The 27,982-nt window shown below is 40.4% G+C and overlaps 1 protein-coding gene across 1 annotated transcript; it reads right to left on the bottom strand.

Annotated features, from left to right (window-relative positions):
• On the bottom strand, positions 1–27,656 carry elg1 (enhanced level of genomic instability 1). Its single transcript, XM_080285294.1, has 16 exons — positions 27,636–27,656; positions 27,153–27,404; positions 21,093–24,142; positions 19,559–19,567; positions 18,512–19,092; positions 17,477–17,639; positions 16,735–16,834; positions 13,891–14,413; positions 13,323–13,440; positions 10,160–10,298; positions 9,276–9,447; positions 8,480–8,565; positions 6,890–7,067; positions 5,900–6,066; positions 2,165–3,012; positions 1–331 (listed from the first exon to the last, which is right to left on the bottom strand). The coding sequence occupies exons 1-16, from the start codon at positions 27,654–27,656 to the stop codon at positions 97–99; spliced, it is 6,642 nt and encodes a 2,213-aa protein (XP_080141420.1). The 3' UTR covers positions 1–96.
• Positions 27,657–27,982: the final 326 nt, after the last annotated feature.

Here is a 27,982-nt window from a genome sequence, read left to right as displayed (position 1 = left end):
TGTCTGACGTTATCAGTTTGCCGTCTCCCTTGTGCTGAATAATACTGTCTGGGGGAGGTGATAATAACCGAGGAAGAGACGTTACTATTGAATGGGTTAATCTGTGAGAGCATTAGCAAGTATTAGTCTGTGTTGTGGTGTGATATCCCAGCCTGAATGAGCCAAATGACTGAGAACACGTCTTCCCCGGCGTTTCCTACCGAGTGCCTCTGCCGTCTCATGGGATCGAATGACACTCCTCATCCACGACAGACATCCTGATACTGCCTCTTGGCTTAGTTGCACCACTGGGGGAAGCTGCTTCCACACACTGTATGTTGCATCACGCTCCCTACAAACAAAACAAAGTAGCTGTAAGTAACACTGACATTACCTTACTATACTGGATTATTAACAGCCTACAAAAGTTTTCACATGATAAAAACATCCTCCAATGCTTTTCAGCAACAAGGTATGGTCAAGGACAAAAGTTTGCCTAATATTCAAGTGTCTACATCAGAGTTAGGTCATGTCCTTTACCTTCCTTCCTGATGCATTAAATGAGAGAATCATCTATAAACAGTGAAGCATACCAAGCCCCTCTCGGCTTGGGAATATCAGCCAGGGGAAGAAGCAAAAAGCCGATGGTGAAATATACAGTGAACTTTTGTCCTTGGACTGTACCTATGGGGTGATGATTTTACAAAGGAAAGAGCTCCAGCTATATGAGGGAAGATGGATGAACAATCATATTTACAAGTGCAATAAACGGCAAGGGAAGAAGAGTGACTGACACAGCAACACAGATAAAAACAAAGCAACCTTGAGACCTTCCTGTCATGAACATCCCCAGTGGGGGAGTTTCTAGGGGAGGGAAGAGCATGTGGGATTGACTTATAAATAATGGATAATGCCTTACATATATGGGAAGGCTCCCCAAACACAGCTCTTCTCAAAAGGGTGGAGTCAAAGGCTTTTCGTCTCATTAGCTCTCCTCCTCTTACTGGCTCCCTTCAACTTCTGTCTCTTCGCTGCACTGTTGCATCTTTATCTCTTTTCTACCATTGCTTCAAGAGTCACTGCTCCTCTGAACTGTCCACTTGCATCCTTCCATCACTATGGCAGGCACGTAGCACCTATCTTGCATCAAACTCTCATCCCCTTTCTGTCCAACTGTCTAGAGCAAGAGTTAACCGCTACTCCCAGTCCTTCATGTAGGCAACAGGTCAACTCTGAAACTGTTTCTCTCTGTCTGTTTTTCCTACTGTCTACGGTCTCCAGTCTTTCAAACGCAGTGTGTTCAGGCATCTCAAAATGAATGTGGTACCATTTTAAAGCTGAATAGTTGTTGCTCTTCATTGCAGTATGGTTGAAAAAGGTAAATACGATAGCTAAAATGCCAACAGGACAAGTGGAAGTTAGCCGAAAAGGAAAAATTGCACACCCTTCTGCAGAAAAATATTTGTAAAAAGGACGTATTAGAGTTACGTGAAATTTGATAGCAGCAGGTCACTCTACAGTAAATTACCTTGCTATTGATATAAAGTTATGGCAATTTATGTTAGTTTTCACAGAGAAAAGCAAAAGTAAATTTATAAGAAAATTTTGAGTTGTCACGCCGCGAGCTGTGAAGTGACTTTATATAAATGCTTCCTAAACGTTTACTATTCATGGTAAAGTAATAAGTTGGGTGTCACTGTAAAGCTGAATAGATGCTCTTTATGCTGATATCACTGAAACAGATAAAAACGATATATCAAAGGCCAATAGGACGAGCTGAATTTAGCCGATAAGGAAAACTCACATACCCTTCTGTAGAAAAATATTTGTAAAAAAACAGCTTTTATATTCACATGAATTCTGATTGCACCAAGTGAATCTACAGTACATTCCCTCTCCATTGATTTTATATATATATATATACAGGTTATGGCAATTTATGCTATTTATCCCTGAGATATGCTGATGGAAACTTATACTTCCCATTGAAGCATCAACATCGCGCTCTCGCTGTCACACAGGCAAATATCCATGCTGGCTGTACTGATATTATTCAAGGTAAAAACCTATTTATAATGCATATCTATCTGATGTAGTCATCACTGTAAAAACAAATAGTTGGAAAAGAATAAACAGGATAGTGTATGTGAAACAAGGCCAGATAGGAGATGGAAAACATGCTTACCTTTCAGTGTTAGTGAGTATTCTGTGGTTTGAGTTCATCTTTCTTGGGTTGATGGGTAAACAGAATTGTGGCCAGTCAGCTGATGCTATATCTGTTAAAGCAGAAGTAATCTGTGCACTGCAGTGATTCAGTGCTCTGTGACCCAGTTCATGTGTTATATCACTTATATTTTCATCAGCAGCCCAGTACATGTGAGGGTTGTCGTGGGCATCATCAAGTCCCCCAGCAGGCTGTGTCAACAACCAACACCTCTCCCTGATCTCTTGACGGGGATGAGTCACGGAATATGAAGATTCAAGTACATCTAGTTCAGCAAATGTACCATAGAGGTCCGCAAAAGATTTTATGCACTGTACAGATGCTTTCTGTATATGCTGTGGTATGCTACAGTCCTCTTTAACTGACACTTTCTCCTCTTTTTCTACCTCTGGCTTCCCTCTTTCCTCCTCATCATCATCTAACGCCAACCATTTATAACGTTCCCACAGACTGGACTCCCTGAGCACAGGGTCATCAGTTTGGAGTGGATATCTTGGCACGGTTTTCTTGGCATCTTTCAATGGGAATGGAAGCATGTATGGGAGGGAATATTCTGAATGTTTCCAATTATGTCCCTTAGGGCAGTGCTGTCGACTACACTGGTCTCCTGCATAGACTGACTGCTTAACCTGACCACCAGCCACTGCAGTATTTTGAAGCTTTGTTGATAAAACAGTTCTGAACAGACTGATTTCCTCTGACCCCTCAGTCAGAACTGGAGTTGCCTCAGGAAATATATCGGATAAACTTAAATCCTTCATATCCGTACTTTGACTGTCAGATGTTCCAACACTGTCTGGGCACCCGATCTGAAAAGAGATTAAGATCGTCATCAGAGACCCAAAACATGGATCTTTTACCTCACTGGGGAAATATATTGGATAAACTTAAATCCTTCATTCATCTATCCATCATCCAATCCTACGTTGCCCCATGAGGAGCGTAGGAGCCCGGGGCTAGGCAGTTGGTCCTGACATTTAAGATGAGAGTGACCAGCCTCACTCATCCCTGAGTGGCATTACGTGAGCAATAAACCCCAACCACCCCTTGGATATAAACCTTCACCGGCTCAATCCGACTGGAGCACAATAATTACCCACTAAACCACCTGGCGCCAAAATCTGGTTATACGGTTACCACCCAGCGTAGTAAATGGTTTCCTGGTGTACAGGAAACCATTTGGCTTGTCACTCAGTGTAGAGTCACCCATAGGAAGAAGGAAGAGGAAAGTATGAAGGAATGAACGACAGAAAAGGGATTGTAAAGTCACCCGTAGGCAAAAGGACGAGGAAAGAATGAAGGAAAGAAAAACAGAAGAAGTTGGAAGGAAAGATGGATGGAGGAGAGGACAGGGCAGACACCTGAGAGCAGCACTACACTGAGTGAGTGGATGGTGAGTGCCCCATCCTTCACATCTGTATTTTGACTGTCAGATATTCCAACACTGTCAGGGCACCCAAACTGAAAAGAGAACAAGATCATCATCACAGACCCAATACATGGATCTTTTACCTCACTGGGGAAATAAATCAGAAGAGAAAGGAAATCCCTTGTACAATCTCTACAGCACAAGAGGTATGAGGCTACTTGTAATGCCAGGTACTATACTCAGTTTTTTTCATCGAGGCGAAGATGCACTTGACAGATTGGTGATGACTGGCTGAATGCAATGTTACTACATAATCTCTTTATTATTATTTGACAACATATATCTGATGGGGAAATTTGGGTTAGTAAATGTTATTCGGACATGTTGTATGTGAGTGAGGTGGAGGGGGAAAGAGGGAGGGGGAGGCCGAGGATGAGATGGAGAGGTATATGAGAGAGGGGGGTGTGAGTTGGGAGCAGGGGAGTGAAATGGCGGGGGACAGGGCGACTTGGAGGCGATTTGTTTGTGGCCACCCCAAACGGGATTGAGGCGTCTGGCAATAGATAGATAGTTTTGCTGCTGCATCAGTATGCAGTATGCCTTCTACTTTCGCGTCATCAGTAAGTTTTCAATCTTTTTAGTTTCAAATATCTAGTTACAGAGCTGTGACATGGTATGAGAAGTGGGGTATTTAAAAGTGGTGGTGACATACAGCTTCTTTAGCCCTGTCTATCGGTCCTTTTTACAGATATTCTGATGTTTTCCTAAGTTAGATTTTACAAAAGGGAACTGCAAGGCTTGGTGAATAAGTTTGGGAGTCTGTAAGAAACGGAATCTAAAGGTGAATGTAGGGAAGAGTGAAGTTATGGACTTTGAGAGAAATAAAGTCACTGAATGTATAGTGGGGTAGGACGATGAGGAAATGAAAAATGCGAGTGCATTTAAGTACCTGGGTAATGTGATTAGGATGGAACTTCAGTATATGAAGAGCTTGAAAGGGTACAACAAGGAAGAAAGGCTGCTGTTTCTTTGAAAGAATTGAGAAGAAATAGGGATGTGAGCAAGGAAGTAAAAAAAAGTCGCTGCATGATAGTACACTATTATGATACCAACTCTAATGCACGGAAGTGAAGCTTCAACCTTGTTGGAAGAACACAAGTCAAGAGTGAGAGGAGTGGAAATGAGTTATCTGAAACGATCATGTGGAGATACATGGAGAGACAGATTGACAAATGAGGAAGTGAAGGAGCATTGTGGTGTGGATGTGATAGAAAGCATTAGGAGAACTGAGGTGGTTTGGCCATGTGGAGAGGATGGGGAGTGAAACTCTAGCAAGGAGAAAGTTATGTGAGTGAGGTGGAGGAGGGGGGAAAGGGAGGGGGCAGCCAAGGATGAGATGGAGGGATGGAGTGGAGAGGTACTGTATATGAGAGAGGGGGGTATGAGCTGGGAGGAGGGGAGTGAAATGGCAGAGGATAGGGCAACATGGAGGCGGTTTGTTTGTGGCCACCCCTTACGGGATTAAGGCGTCTGGAAATTGATAGACAGACAGATTTTACAAAATGCAGCAGTAATGACAATTTACCCTATTTCCCTTGAATATGGGGGGAAAATCAAGATACTCGTAAAACTTTACTTGGACATGTTTTGATTTTTCCTGAGAATTCAAAATTTCAACTGTGTCTAGACCATCTGATAAACTTTGTAAGGCCCCATTTTTAAACTGATCTACACAAATAACTATATACTTTATTTGGGCCATCATACTGTCAAACAGTTAACGTAACCCTTAAAATAAAAATTACGGCATTTAAAATGCAAAGTTACCATAATAACGAATATGCTCAGACAACCAATCAGCTGCCAGCTTTCAAAAGCTCAAGGCTCATCTCTTCTCAGAGTAGACTGGATAGGCTATGATGATGAATAGTGGAAAGAATGTACAGTACATGAAGTGGGATGGGGTGGGGGGCTTTGGCATGAGTTCCAATAAGCTTTGGTGTGGCGAAGGCCATCAGTGGCAGCTTTTGGACTAAAACTCAACAATCTCAATAACGTACAAAGCGCAAGTCGTAAAAAAAAACTCCTTTTACCAAATAAAGCCTAATAATTGTACTGTTTCTTGTTAATTTCATGTGATCTGACTGAACTTAGAAAAGTACTCTGATAAGAAAAGGGGTTAAAAAGCTGAAAACCACCTAATGCCAAAAATAAATAATTAATAATATGAAACAAATAAATAAAGAATAATAACAATAAATAAAAAATCAAATACTGACATCACTTTACCACAGATACCTAAATAATCCTAGAGTATGTAGACCTACCTGTGTGACACAATGACATGGTGTTGATGAGGATCCTGAGAGAGACAACAACTGCAGGTCCAGAAGACACTGCCGAATGTCCCCTTTATGACTGTGTACCAGGGCCTCCATGTCCTCACCACAAATGTGGTGACCATTGGCTAGGCTTATTAACTGTAAATGTTGTGCTGGAAAAATAAAAATACAGTAAGTCTTTAGGTTACTTCTCTGATAATCTTTTTTGATATTAGCCTCTTCAATTTGATGAAACATAAAGTTTTTGTCTTTTGCTCTTCCAACCATCAAACCAACTGGGGGGCTAGATACAGCTTTCACTTACACTTCCAGTACAACAGGTCTTCCCTAATGTGAATAAAATCATCTGTAGAGGTCAAGAAGAAACCAAAGAAATATATCAAACTATTATTGTATTCTGGATAATGCCAGATGATTGTGTCCCTACAGAAAGATCACTATGAATGAAGGGGTTAACAATCACCCTTTTATTCACTCCATCAATGACATCATGCATCCTCCTCAGGAATCACCATACTGAAGCTGCCTGTAAGACAGCTAATGTTTTCTATGATCTAAAAGGTAAACGGTGTCAAAGCCAGCTGTTTCTTCCCAACAGGTGCTGGAAATATGTTGGAAGAAAGAAACAGATATGCTATACAATTTGCAACAATGTGAGAATCTCAGCTACGACACTGACTCTACTAAACTGTGGCTGACTTTCCTACATAAGAACGATGATTGTGTGGCTAGTTACTCCCTTTATTTTTATCTGGAAATACTCTCACCATTCTAGTAACAATAATTAAAGTCAGTGTGAAGAACAAATCAATTACTATCATTAAATTACTTAAACATATCTCAACAAATCCATCCATTATCCAATCCTTTACAGCAATAAATCCTCCAAACCCTCACATTTAATCTCATGGGCCACATCTGGATGGAGTGCCTTAATCCACTAGACCACAATGCATCCACTTAGTAATTACTTACCTCCAATATCTACTGGGGGTGGTACGAATTCCATAATCTCGTAGTACCCCTTAATTTTTGCGAGAACAGTTGGGGTTGGGTGACTGACAGTTAATATTATGGGCCTCTTGGTTGTAGCAATGAAGTTGTTGACAGTAGACATAAATCCATCGTCCCACTCATCAAACACAACATCAATCTGAGGGCAAATGGGCTTGACATATACTATGCAATTAATCAACATGTGTACAGCAGCAAGTGATGGCAGTAAAATAAAATGTTAAGAATACCAATATACAGGTCCCTCAAGGTATAAATGTAAATAGTGGAAGTACCTAGCATTGCCCGAGTAAAAGCCTATGACTGTGCATCCCGGCATTGCCTGCAACCTTGGTTCGTCACTCCCCCTGTGGAAGTGCAACTCATCAACTGTAATGTACACAGTCAAATCTGTTGTAAATAGTTACACCTGTTAGAGCTGTGCAATGTGCATTTGTGACCCACACAATGACTACCCCCTAGTGCTGTGACTTAGCCTGTGGCCTCCCCCATGCTGAGGTAATCTTTGTGGGGGCCATTTGCCACCAGACCACAGGGAATTTAGTGCACTGTACTGCATAGTGTACTACTTTACCCTCCAACAATGCCAACACTAGCTGAGTAGAGTATGATTATGATTATATTACGTATTGTATTATTGTACTATTGTATATGTACTGTATCAGTACTGTATTGTATTTTACGCTTAATTCTAATCTTTACTCATGGGTAATACTGTTGGAAAGTTTTTAGGATACAGAGACGAGACGGATAGCTTAGGGTAGTGACACATTAGTCGGCTCAATGTCGAATGAATAGCTTTTGGGCGTACCTAGGCAATATATGGTGTTCTGCAATATCCGGCAGGGGGGTTGGCTGAATTATGCGGGATAACTGAGAGATTACTGTATGTACAGATAATGCAGATACCACAAAACAGTACTGTGTGTATATATCGTTTCGTTTTGTTTTTAAAGGCTCCAACATGCTTGCATGTGTCGGCCTTGGTCACCTAATGGCAGCTCTCCATGCTGCACGATCCATTGCAGCCTCCCTGTTCAGTCCCTTAACCCTGAGGTCACACTTAATGACCTTGTCCAATGTCTTTCTCGGTCTACCCCTCGTAACCCCACCCCCACTATTAACACTTCTCACCTTCCTCACCCAATTATCATCCCCCATCCTCTTCACATGTCCAAACCATCTCAATCTAATGTATATAATGAAAACTTAACCTGAAAACAACCAATCCAAGGAGTAAAATCTTAGGTGGGCAAAAACTTGACCACAGTGTCATAAACAACTACATATACTGTCCAACCATCCATCATCCAATCCTATGTTGCCCCATGAGCAGCGTAGGAGTTCAGGGCTATGCAAGTTGGTTCTGACATTTAAGATGAGTACTTGTAAAATATATTTCCTGCTATCAATCAATACAGTACTGTATAAGCAAAACCTTGAACAATTTCTTGAACAATTACATTCATTTTTTAAAAACCGTCTCCTTTACAGCTGTCATCAACAATCTCAAGCCTTTTAGAATGAAGAAAAATATTAATGTTTACTTACATCTTCAAAAAGCACCAGCGAGACTCCTTTCCTCTTCTCCGAGCCACTGCTGGGTTCAGGACTGTCCTCTACCTGGTCCTTTAATACTTTAGGGAAAACAAATTAACCTGTGTAAGTAATAAACATCATGTCACTTCCTTCAATTTGATTAAAATTTATTCTTGCTACCTTCATTCAATTATATTCACCTAAGGCTGAGAAATGAGCATGTGATGTGATGAATGGAAACTGTTTCCGATCCATCACTAATAATGGTCTCTCAAAAACTAACAACATTGTGTGGAGGCTATAAGACTAAACTGTAATATGCAAGTTCCCATACTGAAGGGGTTAATACAGTAAACAACATCCATGACAATGACAATGATGATGATGATGATGCAGAGGAGGAAGACAGTTACATACAAGAGCAGTCAAACTGAGCTGGAGGTAGTTAGCATTAGAAAGTCATTAAATAAATAAAGATTGAATACAATCGATACCATATAATTACAAAAATCAGCATGTAAAATAACATTAGCTTTGATAATTATAAGACTGCCAGGCCCTACAAGGTTTTCAACAGATCAAAAAGCTAAGTCTCAACAATATGACCAAAAAGAACTGAGCTGCTTCTCTAAGCAAGTATTGATGTTCTATAAGGAAAATTAATGGAAAAGTAGTAACGAGCTTTTACCTTTTCCAAAACCATTCTTCAACCAAAGTACAGACTCAGCTTTGTAAAATATGTACCTAAAATTTAAGCAACTGTTAATAGCTAGAACCTTGATAGATTAGTATGAGGAGTATCACTTACCTTTCTTCACCAAATTCTTTGAGGACTCTGAAGATTTGGTAAAGAAGGCTGCAAGGGTGCTGGTGGATGGTGACACAGAGGTATTGTTGACTGAGTGTGACTGTGTAGCCTCTGCCAGCTGACTCATCACCTGTCGGCCTGGCCTCCGTGATGATGCATTCACCTCTAACACCTAACACATAATTCATACAAATCACTGACTATTACCATGCTTGCACAGTGCACAGAAAAATGTTATAAAACTCAATGGCTGTATTACAAGCTTCTAAATGGAAGGTGAAATTACTTCAACAAATCTTTCATTTATAAAGCATTATCTACATAAAAGGGAATCATCATCATTCTAACTCTAATTACCACATAAGAGATGAAGTAAGGTAAGATAAAGACACAGAGTAAGATAAATTCAAGTTTTAACCTCTCTTATCCCCATTAATAAACGTTCACTAATCACATGAACATCACAGCCCTGTCTCACTCCTGTACTGATGCTCAAGCAGTTACTCCAGACATCCACCTACTTTTATATGAGCTTCACAACCATCAACAAGATGCAGTATTACCAGCAGTGGTAGTGGCAGTTGTGCCCCAGGTTCATCCAGTATGTGAACCCAGTGGACAGTAGGCCAGAGCCGTCTATGTCTAGCAGTCCAGCCTCCTCCTTTTCAGGGACATTTGTATAAAAGGGCAGTGCAGCCACCCAGTTATTATCAGAGCCACCACATGAAGGCCTCCATCTTCAGCACCATCATCATCAAAAGGAAAGAAATTAACAATTTTTCAACCACATCATACATACATAAACCCATTCATGATCCATCCATATTCACTTAGTCATATGCTTTCTTAATACTGGTATATTATTTTTATCTAGAGTAGCCTACCTTGTATCCTAATTCAGTGGCCAGAGCAAAGACTGTGGCAGTTTTGCCAATACCAGGAGGTCCAGTCAATAGGTACGTGTTGGCTACATCATCATCATCTTCCTCTTCCCAGCTGCTTGAGTCATCAGATTCAATGAAGCTACCTAGAAGATATTATGATTTGTAAGATATCTGCTGTCAATAAATGGTAACTTAAAACAGCTGAACAAAAAGAACAGGCAGCATAAAAGAATATATCTTCCCAAACCAAATACTGTAACACAAACTTCTGCTGGATTCCAAGACTATGAAAATTCCAAACACTATTTAGTTCAATCCATCAGCTGCAGATATTGTGAGTTGCTCTCAATTGTTCAATGAATTAAAATTTACATATCAAAGAAATTTTCTTAACGAACTGAGCTTTTGGAACACACAACTGCAAAAATCAGACTCCTTCCACCAGACAAAGTCATGGGCAAAAAAAATGGTCCAATCACTCTAAGGTGCAGCAAGTTGCATTGGAGAGCAAAAGTGAGGGTGGGTTCAAAGTTAAATGATACGGAAGCCAGTGGAAATTGACAAATGTCTCTGGCCAAATTTTTCTGACAGGATAATACCAATTATTGTTTTCATTCATACCAAATGAAAAGATACGCTAAGAAAGGCATATTCCTGTGACTAAAGCACACCTAGTCGTGATATCATCATCATCATCATCATCTCACCCTCATTCCTACTGAGTGACAGGGAAAGGTATGGCCTAAATATAAATGAAAAGAAAGCACAAACATTAGACTTTCAAAAAGAAAGGCCAAAGAAATGAACCTTAATGGGTTTTGATAAAGCCATGGCAGATATTTAAACTGTATGCTGGTGTTTCTGGAAACTAATTTTTAAGCAATGTTCAAAACCTGTCAGTTCATTCCAATGACCTGCAGACTAAGATACGAACAAATACAGCCAATACAACAATTTGACTTTACATGCACTATTCGTAGTACCGTACAAACGTCCCTTCTTGATTCATACTTGGCAAGCATGAGCAAGAATATTGTAGCTAGGGATGCACCAACACCAAAATTTTAAATGATACCAATCCTCTGATACTGTAAATTAACCACTACCAATTCTGATACCTCAAATATAGGCTGATACCACTGCAACTGATACATTGGCAAATCTTAATTCTCGCCATCACCCTCCTTTCAAGGAGGTGAGGTCCTGCATAAGACCTCATATAATATTAAACAGGCAGATAAACTCATAAACTATGGCATTAAATGTCCACCTCTAGGAGATATCCTTAAATTATCCCATCAATTACTAAGAAAACAAAATGCAAATGATGCCATGCCTTCTCTAAAGATATCTCTACTATGAAGTTGACCATGGTACAACTGTTGTTTTCTATGGGCTAGATATTAAGCTAAGTGCCAAAACCAGCTACATCCTCCAACCTTACCTCAACACACTACACAAACGGTTCAGCACAGACTCAAAATAACCCCAGCCAAATCTACAGTAACCCTTCTCACAAACTGGACAGCAGAACATAGTCACATTCCACACCTCGCCAAAAACAGCACCCCCTTACCACATACACACACACACACACACAAAATCCTTGGTGTACCATACAATACATCAATGTCATTTAAACAACATATCACAAACATTAAAAATAAATTAACACTGACTCAACGCCCTAAGGTCACTTGCCCATACAACATACGGACACAACAAAGAAACCACCACCACAGTATACAAACAATATATATGTTCAGTGATGAACTATGCAAGCCCTGCTTGGGCTTCTAACCTCACTAAAACACACTACAATACCCTACAGACCATACAGAACAAGCACCTAAAAATAATCACAGACTACACAGCTAGTACACCTACAAAACACCTACATCAAGAAACCAAAGTCCTCAAAGTCAAGGATCATCTAGACATGAGTAGCACCCAAACTCTTGCCACAACCTCCACAAACCTACACCATCCATTACACTACATGGCAGCACATCTACACACACACCACGAAACATCAAGACAACACCCAGCACACGATATCATACACAAATACTGTCATCTTTCCTCTCTTGCCCACCTCATACCAGCTTCCAGAAGCATATCCACACTCAAATCACTCGCCGCTCCATTCAGTCACTTAAAGACAACACACAGTTGCATGCACGGCCACCTGATATCTGCCATTCTGAATCCTACCTCCCTCTTGATGACAGGGTCCACCTGGCCAGGCTAAGATGTGGGCACCATCCAGCCCTCTGTTATCAGAAGGGGCTGGATGACTCTGCTGCTGATGCCTGTCCAGGATGCAACACAGCACGCCATACTATTAAGCACATTATGGAAGACTGCACTGCAATAGCCTGCACCAACAACACAACATACACTCCTTGGAAGCTCTGTGGGATAGCCCTGTCTCAGCCGTGGCCTTCCTTAGGAACTTGGGGCTGTTCGGCCAGACTGCCTAGGGAACAACTGCTACTACTACTACTACCAGCACAGTACCTGCATCCGAAAACTGAATGGAGAGCAAAAATCTAAAATGTTTAATAAGATATGTAACAATGTGAGAGTCTCTGTTTGCATTCTGACTCTACCTGTAGCTGAATTTCCTGCCTAACAGTAACGACTGTGAGGCAAATAACCAAACTTGTAGCCTCACTTCAATTTTATGGTAGTACCTCCCACAACTGATGATAGCCAACCATCTACCACAGCAACATGAACTACCAGTATCAGTTTTTGTGAACGATAATATCAGAAAAGTGTGAAAGTCGCGGGTTGGGTTGCCAAATGCAGACCGAAAAAAACCTGAGACAAGGTCATAAGGTGTTACCTCGAGGATATGAGACCAAATAGGGAGGCTGCCGGAGATCGATCAGCATGGATAGCCACCATTAGGTGACCAAGGTCGACACATGGAAGCACGTTGGAGCCTTAATAAATGATAAGTTATAAATTATATGACATTTCTTCAACCAACATGCTTCCTCTTTCCTACTTTTGAGCCCCAGCCACTCCACTGTTTTGTGGGAAATCAAGTGAAGATGATGGTGATGATATGACATTAATGATTAACACTAATTTATGGTGGGAAGGGAGTAAAGTTAAACACAAAACATATCAGGCCAGATGTAAACAGATGCACAGATTCAGTACATTCTCACCTTTCTTGGATGTTTTCTTCTTTCTCACTTGCTTACTGGGCTGAATCTGATACTTCTTCTTCCATTCTTGGAGCCATAACTTTAATCTTTTTACTTTACCTATGAAACAAGGAACAAAGTATAGTTCAGAAATACTGCTGGAAACTACTCTACCATCACTTATAATAAAAGACCAATACAAGTACGGTATTGTAATGCATCATAAAACAATTTACTGATCTGATCAATATAAATAAAAAATAATGTAGCATGGAACCACTGTCATCAAATTTTTGTCTTCAATTCCATCAGTATGATGATGTATTTTTCATTTCATTCTTGTCATCTCCAGATGATTATATTCAGGTTAAAAGACCTTATATTCAGGTTAAAAGACCTTTTAAACAGGGTGGGATGGATTTGGCCACCATTAAACACTTCCCTACAAAATTCCTTTCCAAAGCTTAATGAAATCTTTCTGAGGTAAGAACAATAAACTAAGAAAATACGACAGTGGATTCAAGGAGTTAAAAACAGCCCAGACACCTTACATTACACAGATAAACTCACCTGCATTGCCTATAACCTGACAACCAAGTTTTGGAGCAAACACTTGGGTCCACATATAAGGAGTTTTTTCTTGCCATACAGGACGCACATTAGCTTTTTCTTCTTCCCTCTGGTCTTCCTCTGGTTTGCTCTTGCCTCTACTGAGCTTGAGGCGCTTCTTTTTATTAGTCAAATCAGATCCCCCTTTTCGCTTGCGTTTTCTCCTTTTTGATGTGACTTCTCCATCCTCTACAGTAATCACAGCTTCCTCCTCTTTCTCCAGTTCCAGTTGGTAAGCTTTAACAGACTTTTTCTTCATATCCAAATATCTCTTGAACATCTTATACACTGGAAATTGTGGATTTTTCTTTTTCATATAATTCAGGAGATATAATACATCAGTTAAGCTCAGCATCTGTGTATGGAGCTGTTTCTCTTTACAATTAAGGTCAATGTTTTTGGTAAAAGTTACATCAGTCAGTAGGCAGTCATCCTTCTTGTAGGTGCCCGGGCAAAAGTCGTCATAATTACTCCTCAAAGGAATCTGAAAAAGATATTGAAAAAGCTATTTTCAATAATAATAATAATAATAATAAAAAAGCATTAGCAGTGTAAAAGTGTCTCATTTCTCCACCATCCAGTCCTTTAGCACCTTCAGCAGTGCTGGGACCCAGGACCTGGCTACTCAGTCCAGACACTGAAGGCAAGTGACCAGCAATTCACCCCAATGAAATTATGCAAGTATCTACTGATGCAGTTTATATAGCTAGGCACAAAACATATGCCAAAGATGGTAAAATGCAATACAGGAATATACTCAACACTTATAAGTCCTTTGAATATGTACAACTGAAGCTTTCACATATCTTTGTTGGCAGGAGTCATTACTCATTCCTAAATATGTATATATATTCAGTAGTAGAATTTTTCTATCTGAATGTTGGATTGAGGCAGGGATGTGTCACATCTCCATGGTTGTTCAATTTGAATTCAGATGGAGTTATAAAAGAGATACAAAGTAGAGCAGTGGATGTTGAAGCAGCCCTAACAAGAGAGGGCAGTGTGTGAAAACTGCCCATTCTGTCGTTTGCAGATGATGCTGTATTGTTAAGTGAAGATGAAGAGGAACTGCAAGGCTTGGTAAGTTTGGGAGGGTTTGTATGAAATGGAATCAAAAGGTGAATGTTGGGAAGTGTAAAGTTATGGTCTTTGAGAAAAATGATGTCACTGAATGCATAATGAGGCTGGATAGTGAGGAGATGGAAAATGTGAATGCATTTAAGTACTAGGGTAGTGTGACGAGTATGGATGGAAGTTTGGACGATGAGGTGTTTGAAAGGGTATGATCAGGAAGAAAGGTTGCTGGTTCACTGAAAGCTGTGATAAGAAATAGGGAAGTGAGCACAGAAGTGAAGGTTGGACCTTGTTGGAAGGACACAAGTCAAGAGTGAGGGCAGTGGAAATGAGTTATTTGAGAGGAGCATAAGGAGTTACACCGAAAGACAGACTGACAAATGAGATAGTGAAGGATCTGTGGTGTGGATGTGACAGACAGCATTAGAAGAAATACATTAAGGTGATTTGGCCATGTGGAGAGGATGAAGTGAGAAACTAACTAGGAGAGTATATGCGAGTAAGATGGATGAGGAGAGAGGGAAGGGGAGACTGAGGAAGAGATGGAGGGATGGAGTGGAAAGGTATGTGAGAGGGTGGGGTGGTTTAAGCTGGGGGGAGGACATCGACATGGAAGGGGACAGGGCGAACAGAGACAATTTCTTTGTTGTCACCCTTAAAAGGGATAAGGGTCTGAATATAGACAGATAAATAGATATACTGTACAGGATAAATGCTAAAATTTATTCATAATAGATAGGTATAACTAACGGTGGTATGCTTGAACAATAATTGTGGCACTCCACATTTGTGCAACTGATACACTCCACAAGGAGGTGGGGGCGCTCACCATCCACTCACTCGATGTAGAGCTGCTGTTGGGTGTTTGCCCTTTCCTCTCCTCCAGCCTTCTTTCCTCCCATCCTCTTCTGTCTTTCTTTCCTTCATTCTTTCCTTGTCCTTCTGCCTACGGGTAACTTTACACTTCCTCTTCTTTCTTTCATTCTTTCCTCTTCTTTCTGCCTGTGGGTGACTCTACACTGAGTGACAAGCCAAATGGTTTCCTGAACACCAGGAAACCATTTACTATGCTGGGTGGTAACCACATAACCAAATTATGGCGCCTGGTGGTTTAGTTGGTAATTATGGCATTCCAATTGGATTGAACCAGTGCAGGTTTATTTCCAAGGAGTGGATGGGGTTTATTGCTCACATAATGCCACTCAGGGATGAGTGAGGCTGGTCACTCTCATCATAAATGTCAGAACCAACTTGCCTAGCCCCAGACTCCTAAGCTCTTCATGGGGCAACACAGGATTAGATGATGAATGAAGGAATGACATCACGTGTGATTGCCATTTATTTATTTTTATTTTTTTGACATTCCCTGGACATACCCTGGCCTAATTCAAAAAGAACTAGATCGATATATATTACCGTTCTCATGAAAGAAATGAACGAACGGACAGACAGACACACATACACAGCTTGATTATTATTTAGATCATCATACCATTTGTATCTGGAACAACTGTCAAGAACTTACTTATGCTTCACAATTTTTCCAAGTAATTTTGCCATTTGAAAATGGCACAAAGATAGCATTCCTCAAATGTGGATTCCACAGTTTGTTTAAGGACATCAATCAGTGGTGAGTGCAACTCATGGCCTCCACATTTTTGTTTAAGCTTATGACCATAAGAGACAGCAATGTACAGCTAGAGTCACACATTTCTGTACCCACACACTTACATCTGGAGTGCCTAGGCTCCACACGGCATCATCATCATCCTTTTGCTGAACATGGCTCACAGTAGGAAGGGGAGGCCATATCATGATATCATCATCCTGGCTGCAAGGTAATAAAAATTCATTATTTTCACTAACCTAACCCAATTTCCAAGATCATATGAAATGCAGATTACTAGAACTAGGTTCTCTCTTTGGGAACATTGGTAAAAGAAACTTCTACAAACAAACTCATTAACCCCCCTCCTGTTCTACAGGTGACACATGTGAGACTGCACCACCTGTACTGGCAGATGAGGGCACTACATCATTAAGCTTACATAGGCAAGACTCATTTCAAGTGAAGAATGTGTTCCAAAATAACAACATTTCCATATATATATACAGTATCTGATAATGTATGAGTAAATTAGGAGTACTGGCAGAGAAGTTGTTACGGTTAGCAATGGTTTTAAAAATGACAACAGATAACAAGGACTTATGGTACAGGAAACAGGGCTTCCAACTCCCACCTAATTTATGGCCTTAACTGACATGTAGAGCTTACAGCTAGGTAGTATTTCTTTTACCCTTTTCATACTGACTACAAAATTTCAGCTGCTGTAACTATAATACTTCCTAATCAAATGCATGTACTGCCTACAGCATATCATGCACCAGTCTTGTCATTATCAAAATCTAAAACATTGTTCTTAGGAAAAAATGTTATCATGTCATCGATCAGAGAACAATAATGATACTGTACCTTTTTTCCAGTAATATCTGCTTTCTTATTTCATCAGGCACTCCTGACTGAAGAAAGTCCTGGCGAGCCTTCAGCCTGGAGGGAGACAGGGGCACCACTTTTACCAGTTCAACAGGAGGGGGTGACTTGGCCTTTTTACAGAATATTGGAGCAAGTTTGGTATCTGGGAAAAAAAAAAGAAAAAGAAAATACCAGTACTGTAATGAGACCTAAACCACTTTCAATAATTTCATTATGATTACCATTTTCTATGTACTGTTCACATTAAATGGGGAGATCTAGAGCACATAGGAGTAGTGCTGGCAACTTTTGATCTACTGTGGGATGTGAACTAAAGGAGAAAGTGAATATCAGATATCAGGCAAAAAAGTTTGCAGACAATCCAACCAGTACAGTGTCCAGGCTTCCATATTTCTCCTCCCTCCAAAAACTTCAAAGAGTATCCTTCCTTCTCACATTCTTTTGTGTGCTTCATGTTGCAACATCAAAATTTTTCATATAACACCTTCCATCAACACAGCCAGTAGGGAAATTCTATGCAACTTTTAAATTATGACAACACTTCCTTTCCTATGTTGTAGAAGCTGAATGACTCTAGACTGGTGGCACCATAAGCACTTCATGATGGTGTTACCACAGCATTGCATCAGCAGACCCAATCCACATAAGTTCTTACACTTAACTCAATTAGCTCCATTTTCAAAGGCAAAATTGCCTCCCTCCTCCACAGCAGTGGCATAATTCTTATCAATTCAGACTCTGGCACATCAGTCAAAAACAGTTAACTGTTTTCTCTCCATTACACGTAATCTTAGCATACAACTCAACCCCTGCCACTCCATCCATCCATCCATCATCCAATCCTATGTTGCCCCATGAGGAGCATAGAAGCCTGGGGCTAGGCAGTTGGTCCTGACATTTAAGATGAGAGTGACCAACCTCACTCATCCCTGCCACTCTTATGGGCCATATTCAGCCGGCATGCCTTAACCTACTAGACCAACAAGCCACAGCTCACTAGATCACAGAGCTTACCTTTGGCAGATTTTTCTTTTCTGTTATTCCTACTGGTCTCCTTTGTCTCCTCCAGGTCAATCACATCAACTGCTTGTTCCTCTATGGTTTTTCTGGCCTTCAGAGCTGCTTTACGAGTTGACTTATGACCAACGTCAACAATCTCTGAGTCTCTTGCACTCTTTTTTTTATTCACAGCTTTTAATTTCTTCACCCTTTTCCGAATCTTACCCGCTGATGTAGTCTCTGATGGTGGTGGCTTAAGCAACACCTGCTTCATTTTTCTCTTTCTCGTTTGTTTCATGCTATCATCTTTAGTCTGTTTCGTGCTAACACTTGAGCTCTTTGTTTCATCTATTATCACTAAATCATCAACAAGGGCCATATTGACAGTCATATCTTGTGCGCACTTGATATTTTCCTTATTCATTATGCATTTCTTGCCCTTCTTGATGATTTTATTACTCTTCGCTTTCCTCAGTAATTTTTTGGCTTTGTTCTTTTGTACATGATTATCTGTTGTATTCTCCTGCTTCAAGCCCAAAGTCTTTCTCCCTCTTCTCTTTTGTTGAGATGGAAGTTTAATTCTCTTTAATCTTAACCTGTAAAGAAATTGGGAAAATTCATAAAATGCTTTGAACTTACCAATAATACAAAAATGGACAGTGATCATTACTTTAATTCCCTATAATAAATCTACCAACAGGATGGGCAGGATCCAATAATGAGAAAACAAAACAGAAGGAAAGCCACAGGTAGGAAAATTATCAGAATATCAGATCACCATCACTGTCATCATCATCATAACACAGAGCCATGAAAGCACTTTCACTTTCACAGAGCTCGAACCCATCTTGCCATAGCAGGCCTTATAGATGAATGGCCATCATCTGATGATGTTTCTCCTTTTTGGATCCACACACCCCAATCTGTTGCTGTTATTATAACATGTTGTTTCTATATACAACCTCTCGACCATCGTGTACGGGCTAGCTTCCCCACACTGCAAAAGATAGGGATGTATGGATCTGAAAAAAGGAAACACATCATCAAATGAAGGCCACTCACCTCTTAGACCTGCAATGGCAAGATGGGTTGAGCCCCACACAAGTGTGGGCGCTGTAAGAACTGTTATCACGGTTTGTCATTTCTACATACTGGACGAGGAAATTTCAGTTTGTGAACAACGAATTACAACTATTGCATGATATATATTTTATAGTAAAAGTTGATAACACAAGTACCACATTACAAGGTGTAATACCTGTATACTGTACATTAGAAAAAAATCTTACTTCCTTATATCATTTTCCTAACACAGTAATTCCCCATTTATCCGGACATAATAGAGCCAAAGGCATGTCCGGGTAGTGGCAACATCCGGATAATGAACACTATTCCCTTACTATACCCAGACCCTACGTATGCTCAACATCCAAATTAAACTTAACGTAACCTATTTGTACAGTACCTATGCTTAATTTGGCAGTGTTTTCTGGTCATCTGGCATACCAGTATTTGGACATTAAAAAAAAAAAATAAATAAAAAAATAAATAAATAAAAACTACCTATACACTACTGTATGTACAGTACCCCTGGTGATTTTATTCATTTTACAAATATTTTACAAGTGGAGGGGATAAAAGTAGCTGTGATCACCCCAAAACCACCAGAATAAAAGCATCTGGAAGTGACAAAATTAAAAATACACCAATGGACTGAAGGGGTTAACCTGAAATATCAATACAGTATATGGAAGTGCTCCATATAATCACCATTAACCCGCGGCGTCCCGTCGACGTAAATTAACGTCCACATGTTTTGTCACTGCCAACCCTGTCAATGTACATAAACGCGAATCAATTGCAAGGTCCCTGATTTGCACAATTTTCAGTTTTCGCGAGTGATTTTTTGTACGTATACACGGGACACCTTCCTCAACAAGATGCCAGGCAGGGACAATGCCTTACCCAGCATGACCTCCCCCCCCCCCTGCATGCCACTCTCATCAATTCACCTGTTATCAGTGACCTGGCCAGTAGAGCCATGTCATGCCACGGTACGAAATTCATGGCCAGAGTGATTCCCCAATCAATGACAATGTGGAGGACAAACTTTACATAGCATTAGAGGAAGAAACAGTCAGAAATGATGATCAAGTAATGTGGCAAAAAAAGGTCAGGTATGGTGATGAGTTAGTGAGTGAAACAATGCTTATAATGCCTATATTACTGTTTGAAAACCAATATACTCTCGTACTACATATAAATTCGTACAAAGTAAATAAATAAATACCGTTTATGAGTGGTGTGAAATAGTTACCCTCCCATTGAATTCGCTTTCTTTGGTGCCAGCCTGTTAGAAAACCCAGTAAGGTAAGGAGGTACTGGTACCTGGATCGAGTATTTCAAACCTCAGGTGAGTGATTTTTCTATGAATTTTCGATGTTTCTCACCAAAAGCGGAGGTTTGAGCAAAAAAAAAAAAAAAAAAATGGTCGGGATTGGGGGGAGTCAGTGGTGGAAAATTGGTCGGGATGGGGCGGGTTAATAAGCACATGACAACAATGATGATTAAGTGCAAACCATTAAAAATTACCTACCTAAGTCTGCCGGGCTTGGCAACCGGAACTGAAGCATAATGGCCACAGTTTTCTTTCTCAGACCCATCGGCCTCTGGAGATGATACAGCAGAGGAGGTACACTTCCTCTGGCTTCTGGCTTCCATTTCAAAGTCTGAGCTAGAGGTGTTAACAGCCTCTGTAGGTTTGACTTCACTGGATGATGTGGTTTTAACGGTCTTGGAATCTGAACTGGTATTATTTGCTTCATTCAAGATCTGGGATGAGGGTTTCTTTCTTCTTTGAGATCTTCTACAAATAGATGGTGCAGCTATTTCTGTTTTCTTGGCATATGCTCTCTCACTCTCTGAATCCACAGTGCTCTTTTCCAAAGATTCAGCCGAAATAACTTGTCTATTACTTTCTCCTTCAACCATCTTTTTACAGTTTGCAATATTCTTACCAGAAAGGGCTTTCAACACAGGCTTTCCTGAATCTGGTTTTTTAGATTTATCAGTCTCTTGTTGTTCATGTTTCTCAGCTGATTCTTGTTTATTTCTCTCATCACATTCAGAATCATTCACAACTAACTTCTTTAGCTTAACTTCTGGGAGAATGTTACAAGCAGCAGGTCTCTTTACCTTTGACAATACCTGTTCTTTTTTTACTGGAGAGGGGGGAAGTAAAATCTGCTCTAATAATTCTATCTTATCCAGGTCCTCCACCTCATAACTCCTTACTTTTTTATTGTTTTTTTCAGAGCTTCTTGTTTTATATACATGTGTTTCATCCACATTTTCTTGACAGGTACTATTTGCATCTCCAGATTTACTGGTACTTCTTGTTTCTGCTTTCTTCTTGGATGAAATCTTGCTGCCATCAAATGCGGCATGCACATCAGCCTTAACTCTGATAATATTTTTATTTCTCACGTCGGCCTTCTCTTCTGGGCTAATTTTCTTGAAGAATTTTGAGATACCAATGCTCTTAGAGCACTCCATGGATTGCTGATCATTTACTACCTTGCTGTTTATGTCAGCTGTGTCAGGACCGTCCTTGTCTTCATTTCTGCTCTCCTGCACAGATACTTTGGATCTGGGAGTAACAAAGTCTTCTTCTGATTCATCACTTGACATAAAAATTCTTTTTCGTTTTCTCTTTGTGGATTTCATTTTGCTTTTTACTTCATCCTCTGTTTTACTACCATCATTTTTGTTTTCTGATGTGTTCTTAGTTTCATCATTATATTTTTGCAGTGTCTTGCTACCTTTCTTTTTCTTCAGCTTTGTATCACCTCTGTAAACTGAGTCACTGTCTTTCTCAACCTGGTCACCACTTGATGCCGCTTCTTCCTTTCTTATATTATTTTCATTCACATCAGTATCATTATGCCTCTTAATTAGGCCTCTTCTTCTCTTAGGCTTAGACTTATTTGCACTTGCTGCTATGTCTTTCTTTATCCCCTTTACTAGTTTTTTAACACTGTCAGAGGAGGCAATAGGTACATGTACCTTCTCATCTGGTTCTGAATCACCATTCACTTGAACTGAAGAATTTGGTGTATTTCTTACAGTTTTATCTGATCGAATATTCTTTCCTGGTACCCTTTTCTGTGTACCTGTTACCTTTATCTTTTTTGTTTTGACAACTGTTACCTTCTTCTTTGATCTGACAGGTTTATCTGGGGTAACATCAAAGTCTTGAAGTGACAAATCAAGAGCTTGTTCTTCACTCTGTTTTCTTTTGATACTGCCTTTACCTACTTCTGTTACTGTAATGACATCAGATATACAGTCTTCATTACTGTTTACAGACTTATTACTTACAGATAACAATGGTTTCTTCAAGTGCTCCTCTGAATCTTCACCTACACTCACAGATGTATCAGAATTAGAAGAGTCTGTGCATGGAGTAGGTGTTACATCATTACTGGATTTACTGTCACACAATGCTCCATTCTGCTTACAAGGTGAAAAGTTGTCTTCGGATTCACTGCTTATATTAATAGTTTGTTTTACCTTCCTCTGCAGATGTCTCCTTGAATCTTGAGGTTCATGGTCAGTTTCAGCAATATTTGTTTCATTATCTGTTAATGGGGAATCCAGTGCAATATTTTCATCTTCACTATCTCTTCTTTTTTTATGTCTAGTAGCTTTATCATGCTTCTGAGAATGAGATTTTTCTTTCACTGAGGGTTTGTCTTCACTGTTACTCTCACTCTCTACCATTTGTTTTATAATTTCATTCTGCTTGTGCCTATTTGCCATCATAAAAGCAAACGCATTTTTCTTTTCTTTTTTTGACTGCGATGAAATGGCTGTATTTGTCTCTGCAGTGTTCACAGTCATCACTGCAATGATACCTGGGTCACATTTTAAGGAACTGTCACAGTCTTCAATCACCAACTTGCTTCCTGCCTTGGTTGATGTGAACTGAGTTTCACAAATATTATCCATAGAGTTCTTTACGCAACCGTCATGTAAAATTTTAACTTCTTGCTCCTGCGACTCTGAGTCTTCCTTTGCATGATGAGTTTCCTCACTGTCAGATGATGATAAGTGTGCTCTACAATTATTTTTCTCTATCCTCTTTGTGGAACTGTCCTCTAAAATTTCAACATCTTGCGTCTGTGACTCAGATGCCATATGTGCATGATCAATTTCCTCATCAATATTAATAATGCCATCAGACTTTTGAAGGTCTGATTTCACTGCTTCACCTTTCCCAGCAGAACAAGTACTCTTTAACATCATTTTTCTGATGTCTCCATTTTTTATTTTAGATTCCATAACATTTTTTTCTCCTTGTTCCACTTCAACGGTGGCTTGAGAGATGTGGCTCACTATTACATTTTTGCAGGTGCCCAAAGACTTACTTTTTATGCTCCCATTTTCTACAGTTTCAGTCTGTGTAACATCTGGCTCTCCATCTTTATTTGAGATCTTTGATTCCTCCTCTTTAACAATCCTAATGTCTCTTAGTTGCTTTGTAACTGTCAGTACCTTGTTTTCTCCATTCTTGGTCTTTGGTGTAGTAAAGCTCTTGAAAAAAGTCTGTATAGTTAGCTGACCTTTTGCAGGCTGAGGAGAGTCCTGTGGGAAAAAAAAAAATAAATAAATAAATAAACTGATTAGAAAAAGTATCCTTTTCATAGCCTGGATAAATTCCTCTGAAGCCTTGTTAATGAATTAAACATGAATAAGATTTAAATTCTTTAGTGTAATATGCCTTTTCATAGTTTATTCTTGATATTACCACATGATTTTAATAAATTTAGCATAGACCTCTAGTAAAGATGGGGGGTTCAAAAAGGCTGCATCTAACTCCTCCAGTTCTAAGTGTCTCCTCACTTATACAATCCAGCTTTTGGTAGCATGAATACTGTAATATACAAGATATTCTCGCGCTGAAAGAGTTAAGAAAGACTAAGTTCAACCTGTGATGTCAAATACTGTATCATCATCATCATCATTTAATCCAGTGTTTTCCCCATGAGCAGTGTAGGAGCCTGGGGCTAGGCAAGTTGGTCCTGACATTTAGGATGAAAGTGGCCAGCCTCACTCATCCCTGAGCGGTGTTACATGAGCAATAAACCCCAACCACCCCTTGCATATAAACCTGCACCAGCTCAATCCGACTGGAGCAACTTAACTACCCACTAAACCACCACATGCCATTATTTGGTTATGGTATATGGTTACCACCCAGCATAGTATATGGTTTCCTGGTGTACAGGAAACCATTTGGCTTGTCACTCAGTGTAGTGACACCCATAGAGAGAAAGAGGAGGAAAGAATGAAGAAATGAAAGACAGAATAGAAAGGAAAAAAGTAGGAAGGAAGAGGGGAAAGGGCAGGCACCTGAAAGCAGCACAACATCAAGTGAGTGGATGGTGAAAGCCCACTGTATACAGGGGCGCACCCAGGAATTTTCTAAGGAGGGGGCCCGTAGTGGGGCGAGGTCAGGTAATCCGATAATTAAAGGGAGGTCACATGCAGGTTTAGAGTCAGAGAGCTGCTGGCTCATGTGTTACTCTTTGTTTGTACCTGCCAATTTTTCATGTTTTGCTGTTATCGAAATAAATATATATAAATTTTTAAAGGACCCAGAGAGCTAAGGTGGGGGCCCAGGCCCGGTGGCCCCCCCCCGGGTGCGCCCCTGACTGTATATCACAACAAACATCACTTTTGTTGGTTTTTACACAACAATCAAACAACCTATGATAGCAATGCTACCACACACAATACAGTAATATAATAAATAATTAACAGTTATATGTAAACCACCTCTCTCATTCTGGAACACCTTGAAGGTTAACAATGACAACAAAGACACTAACAGATCAATTAACACCGATGAAAGACACAAGCAAAACCTCGACCATGTGTTTCCAAGTCCTACATCATATACTCAACCAGCAATAATGGCAGCCTATACTTTTGTAATACATGGTATACAATATATATTGCATAAATACAGTGCAAAAAAGAAATACCCTGTATATCATTAGGTAGTAGATGAGTGGCTACCACTGACCCTGGGAGGAACTACCATGACAGTGAAATGCAGCTACAAACTTGGTAACTAGCCACACGTTCATCACTCTTAGGCAGGAAACATTCAGCCACAAGTACAGTCACTCTGTAATCTTTATTCCAAGTGACAATACACTGTCAAAATTCAAGCTGAGACTCATATTGTTCTATCTGTCTAACTACTGCCAGACATCTTAATCTCGTATGGGGTGGCAACAAACATATCGCCTCCATGTCCCCCTGTTCCCCACCTTTTCATTGCCCTCCACCCAGCTCCCAAACCCCTCTCTCATATAACTCTCCATGCCATCTCTCCATCTCATCCTCAGCCTACCCCCCCTCCCTTTCTGCATCCCTCCACCTCACTCACCTACACTCTCCTTATTAGTCTCTTGCTGTCCATCCTTCCCACATGGCCAAAACACTTCAGTGTATTTCTCGTAAGGCTTTCTCTCACAAGGAAATGAGAGTTGACCAGAATACAGGATATTCTATTGCCATTAGGATTACTTAATAGTCCAGATGATCTGCATGAAAGAGCAAACATCTTTGCCAGCGAATTTGACAGGAAATCATTTACAGTGCTTGGTGGTAACCTTATAACCAACCAACATGTGTTCACTACGTGACACCAAGTGGGTTGGTGGAATGTTAGTGCCCCTCCCCGGAAAACAACTAACTAAAAAAGCAAACAAGAAGAATCAGTGTTGTTAAGTGAAGAAGAAGGGGAGCTGGAAGGCTTGGGAAAGTGTATAAGAAACGGAATCTAAAGGTGAATGTCGAGAGGAGTAAAGTTATGGTCTTTGAGAGAAATGACATCAGTGCACGTACAGTGAGGTTGGATGAGGAGGAAATGGAAAATGTGAGTGCGCTTAAGTGCTTGGGTAGTGTGATGAGTAAGGATGGAAGTTTGGAGGGTGAAGTGCTTAAAAGCGTACAAGGAAGAAAGGTTGCTGGTTCCTTGAAAGCAGTGATAAGAAACAGGAAAGTGAGCATGGATGTGAAAAAGTTACTAGCTACATGACAGTACAGTACTGTGATACCAACTCTAACGTATAGAAGTGAAGCTTGGACTTTGTTTGAGGGACACAAGTCAAGAGTGAGAGCAGTGGAAATGAGTTATTTGACTTTGTTGAAGGGACACAAGTCAAGAGTGAGAGCGGTGGAAATGAGTTATTTGAGAGGAGCATGTGGAGTCACATGGAGAGACAGACTGACAATTGAGGAAGTGAAGTAGCATTGTGGTGTGGATGTGATAAAAAGTGTTAGGAGAAATACACCGAGGTGGTTGGCCATGTGAAGAGGATGGTGAGCAAGAGACTAACGAGGTGAGTGTATGCAAGTGAGGTGAAAGGGGAGAGAGGAAGAGGGAGACTGATGATGAGATGGAGGAATGGAGTGGAGAGGTATATAAGAGAGGGGATGAGAGCTGGGAGTAAGACAGTGAAGTGGCATTGGACTGGACGACATGAAGGCGATTTGTTTGTGGCCGCCCTTTACAGGACTGAGGTGCCTGGCAATAAACAGATAGAATATAACACTCATAACAGAGCACTGGAACACTTACTGACACAGCAGCTGTTGCACTGACTGCCATGGCACTAGCAGCCTCTTTAATCTGTGATGCCATTTTCAGAATGCTAGTGATTGTTGACACAGGCAGGTCCAGACTTCTGCTAATGTCTTTCTTTCTCTCTTTTGCATGATGACGATCTAGGACCTCCACTTTTGTTTCTAAAGACACCCGCCGCCATCTTCGCTTGGCTTTCTCGGAATCATCTGGCTCAGGGGCATGCTTCTTACTTGCCAACATGATGCACTGTAATGTCGTTGCACAAATAATTTACACTTACGATCACATTTTCAGACTTAGCAATTGTATTTATTCAATGCTAATGTTTAGATAAGGTTAAATGCTCTACTTTAGTGGAGTCTGCCGGGTAACTCACAGTTCACTTATACAGTAACACTGACAAAAATTCTCAGGTGCTGATGAGAAAACTACACATGGTGGAGATGCGTACCCTGGTAGAGCAGCTGCAGCACCTACCCATGAGCCAAACTTCCTCATAATTCCTGGATTCCATGCACCTTGCCGTGGGAACAACCCTGGTCTGACATGAGTGAGACACTGTCATGCACAAGGGAGCACTGGTTCCCTACATGGCACATGTACTGTTACAGTACTGTACCTGTGAATGGCCCTACGGAAGATGTTGCCTAACTGTGGTTAATGGATTTGCTCAGCCATACAGTCTGGGACTATGCACACACACACACACACACACACACACACACACACACACACACACACACACACACACACACAATCATTTTTCAAATTTTACCTGCATTTATATATTCATCCATCCATCCATCATCCAATCCTATGCTGCC

The sequence above is a fragment of the Coenobita brevimanus genome, chromosome 105 (genome assembly GCF_032717465.1).
Source record: "Coenobita brevimanus isolate Jiangsu-jjx chromosome 105, ASM3271746v2, whole genome shotgun sequence".
Classification (NCBI taxonomy): Eukaryota; Metazoa; Arthropoda; class Malacostraca; order Decapoda; family Coenobitidae; genus Coenobita; species Coenobita brevimanus.
This window is presented reverse-complemented; position numbering and strand designations above follow the sequence as displayed.

Bases quoted from the DNA above. Each gene is read 5' to 3' on its own strand.
- elg1 (XM_080285294.1), bottom strand. From the start codon at position 27,656: ATGAGGAAGTTTGGCTCATGG. The intron at 24,143-27,152 runs GTAAGTGTTCCA...TTTTTCCCACAG, and splicing joins GTGCAACAGCTGCTGTGTCA to GACTCTCCTCAGCCTGCAAA. The intron at 17,640-18,511 runs GTAAGCTCTGTG...TTTTTTTCCCAG, and splicing joins AAAAGAAAAATCTGCCAAAG to ATACCAAACTTGCTCCAATA.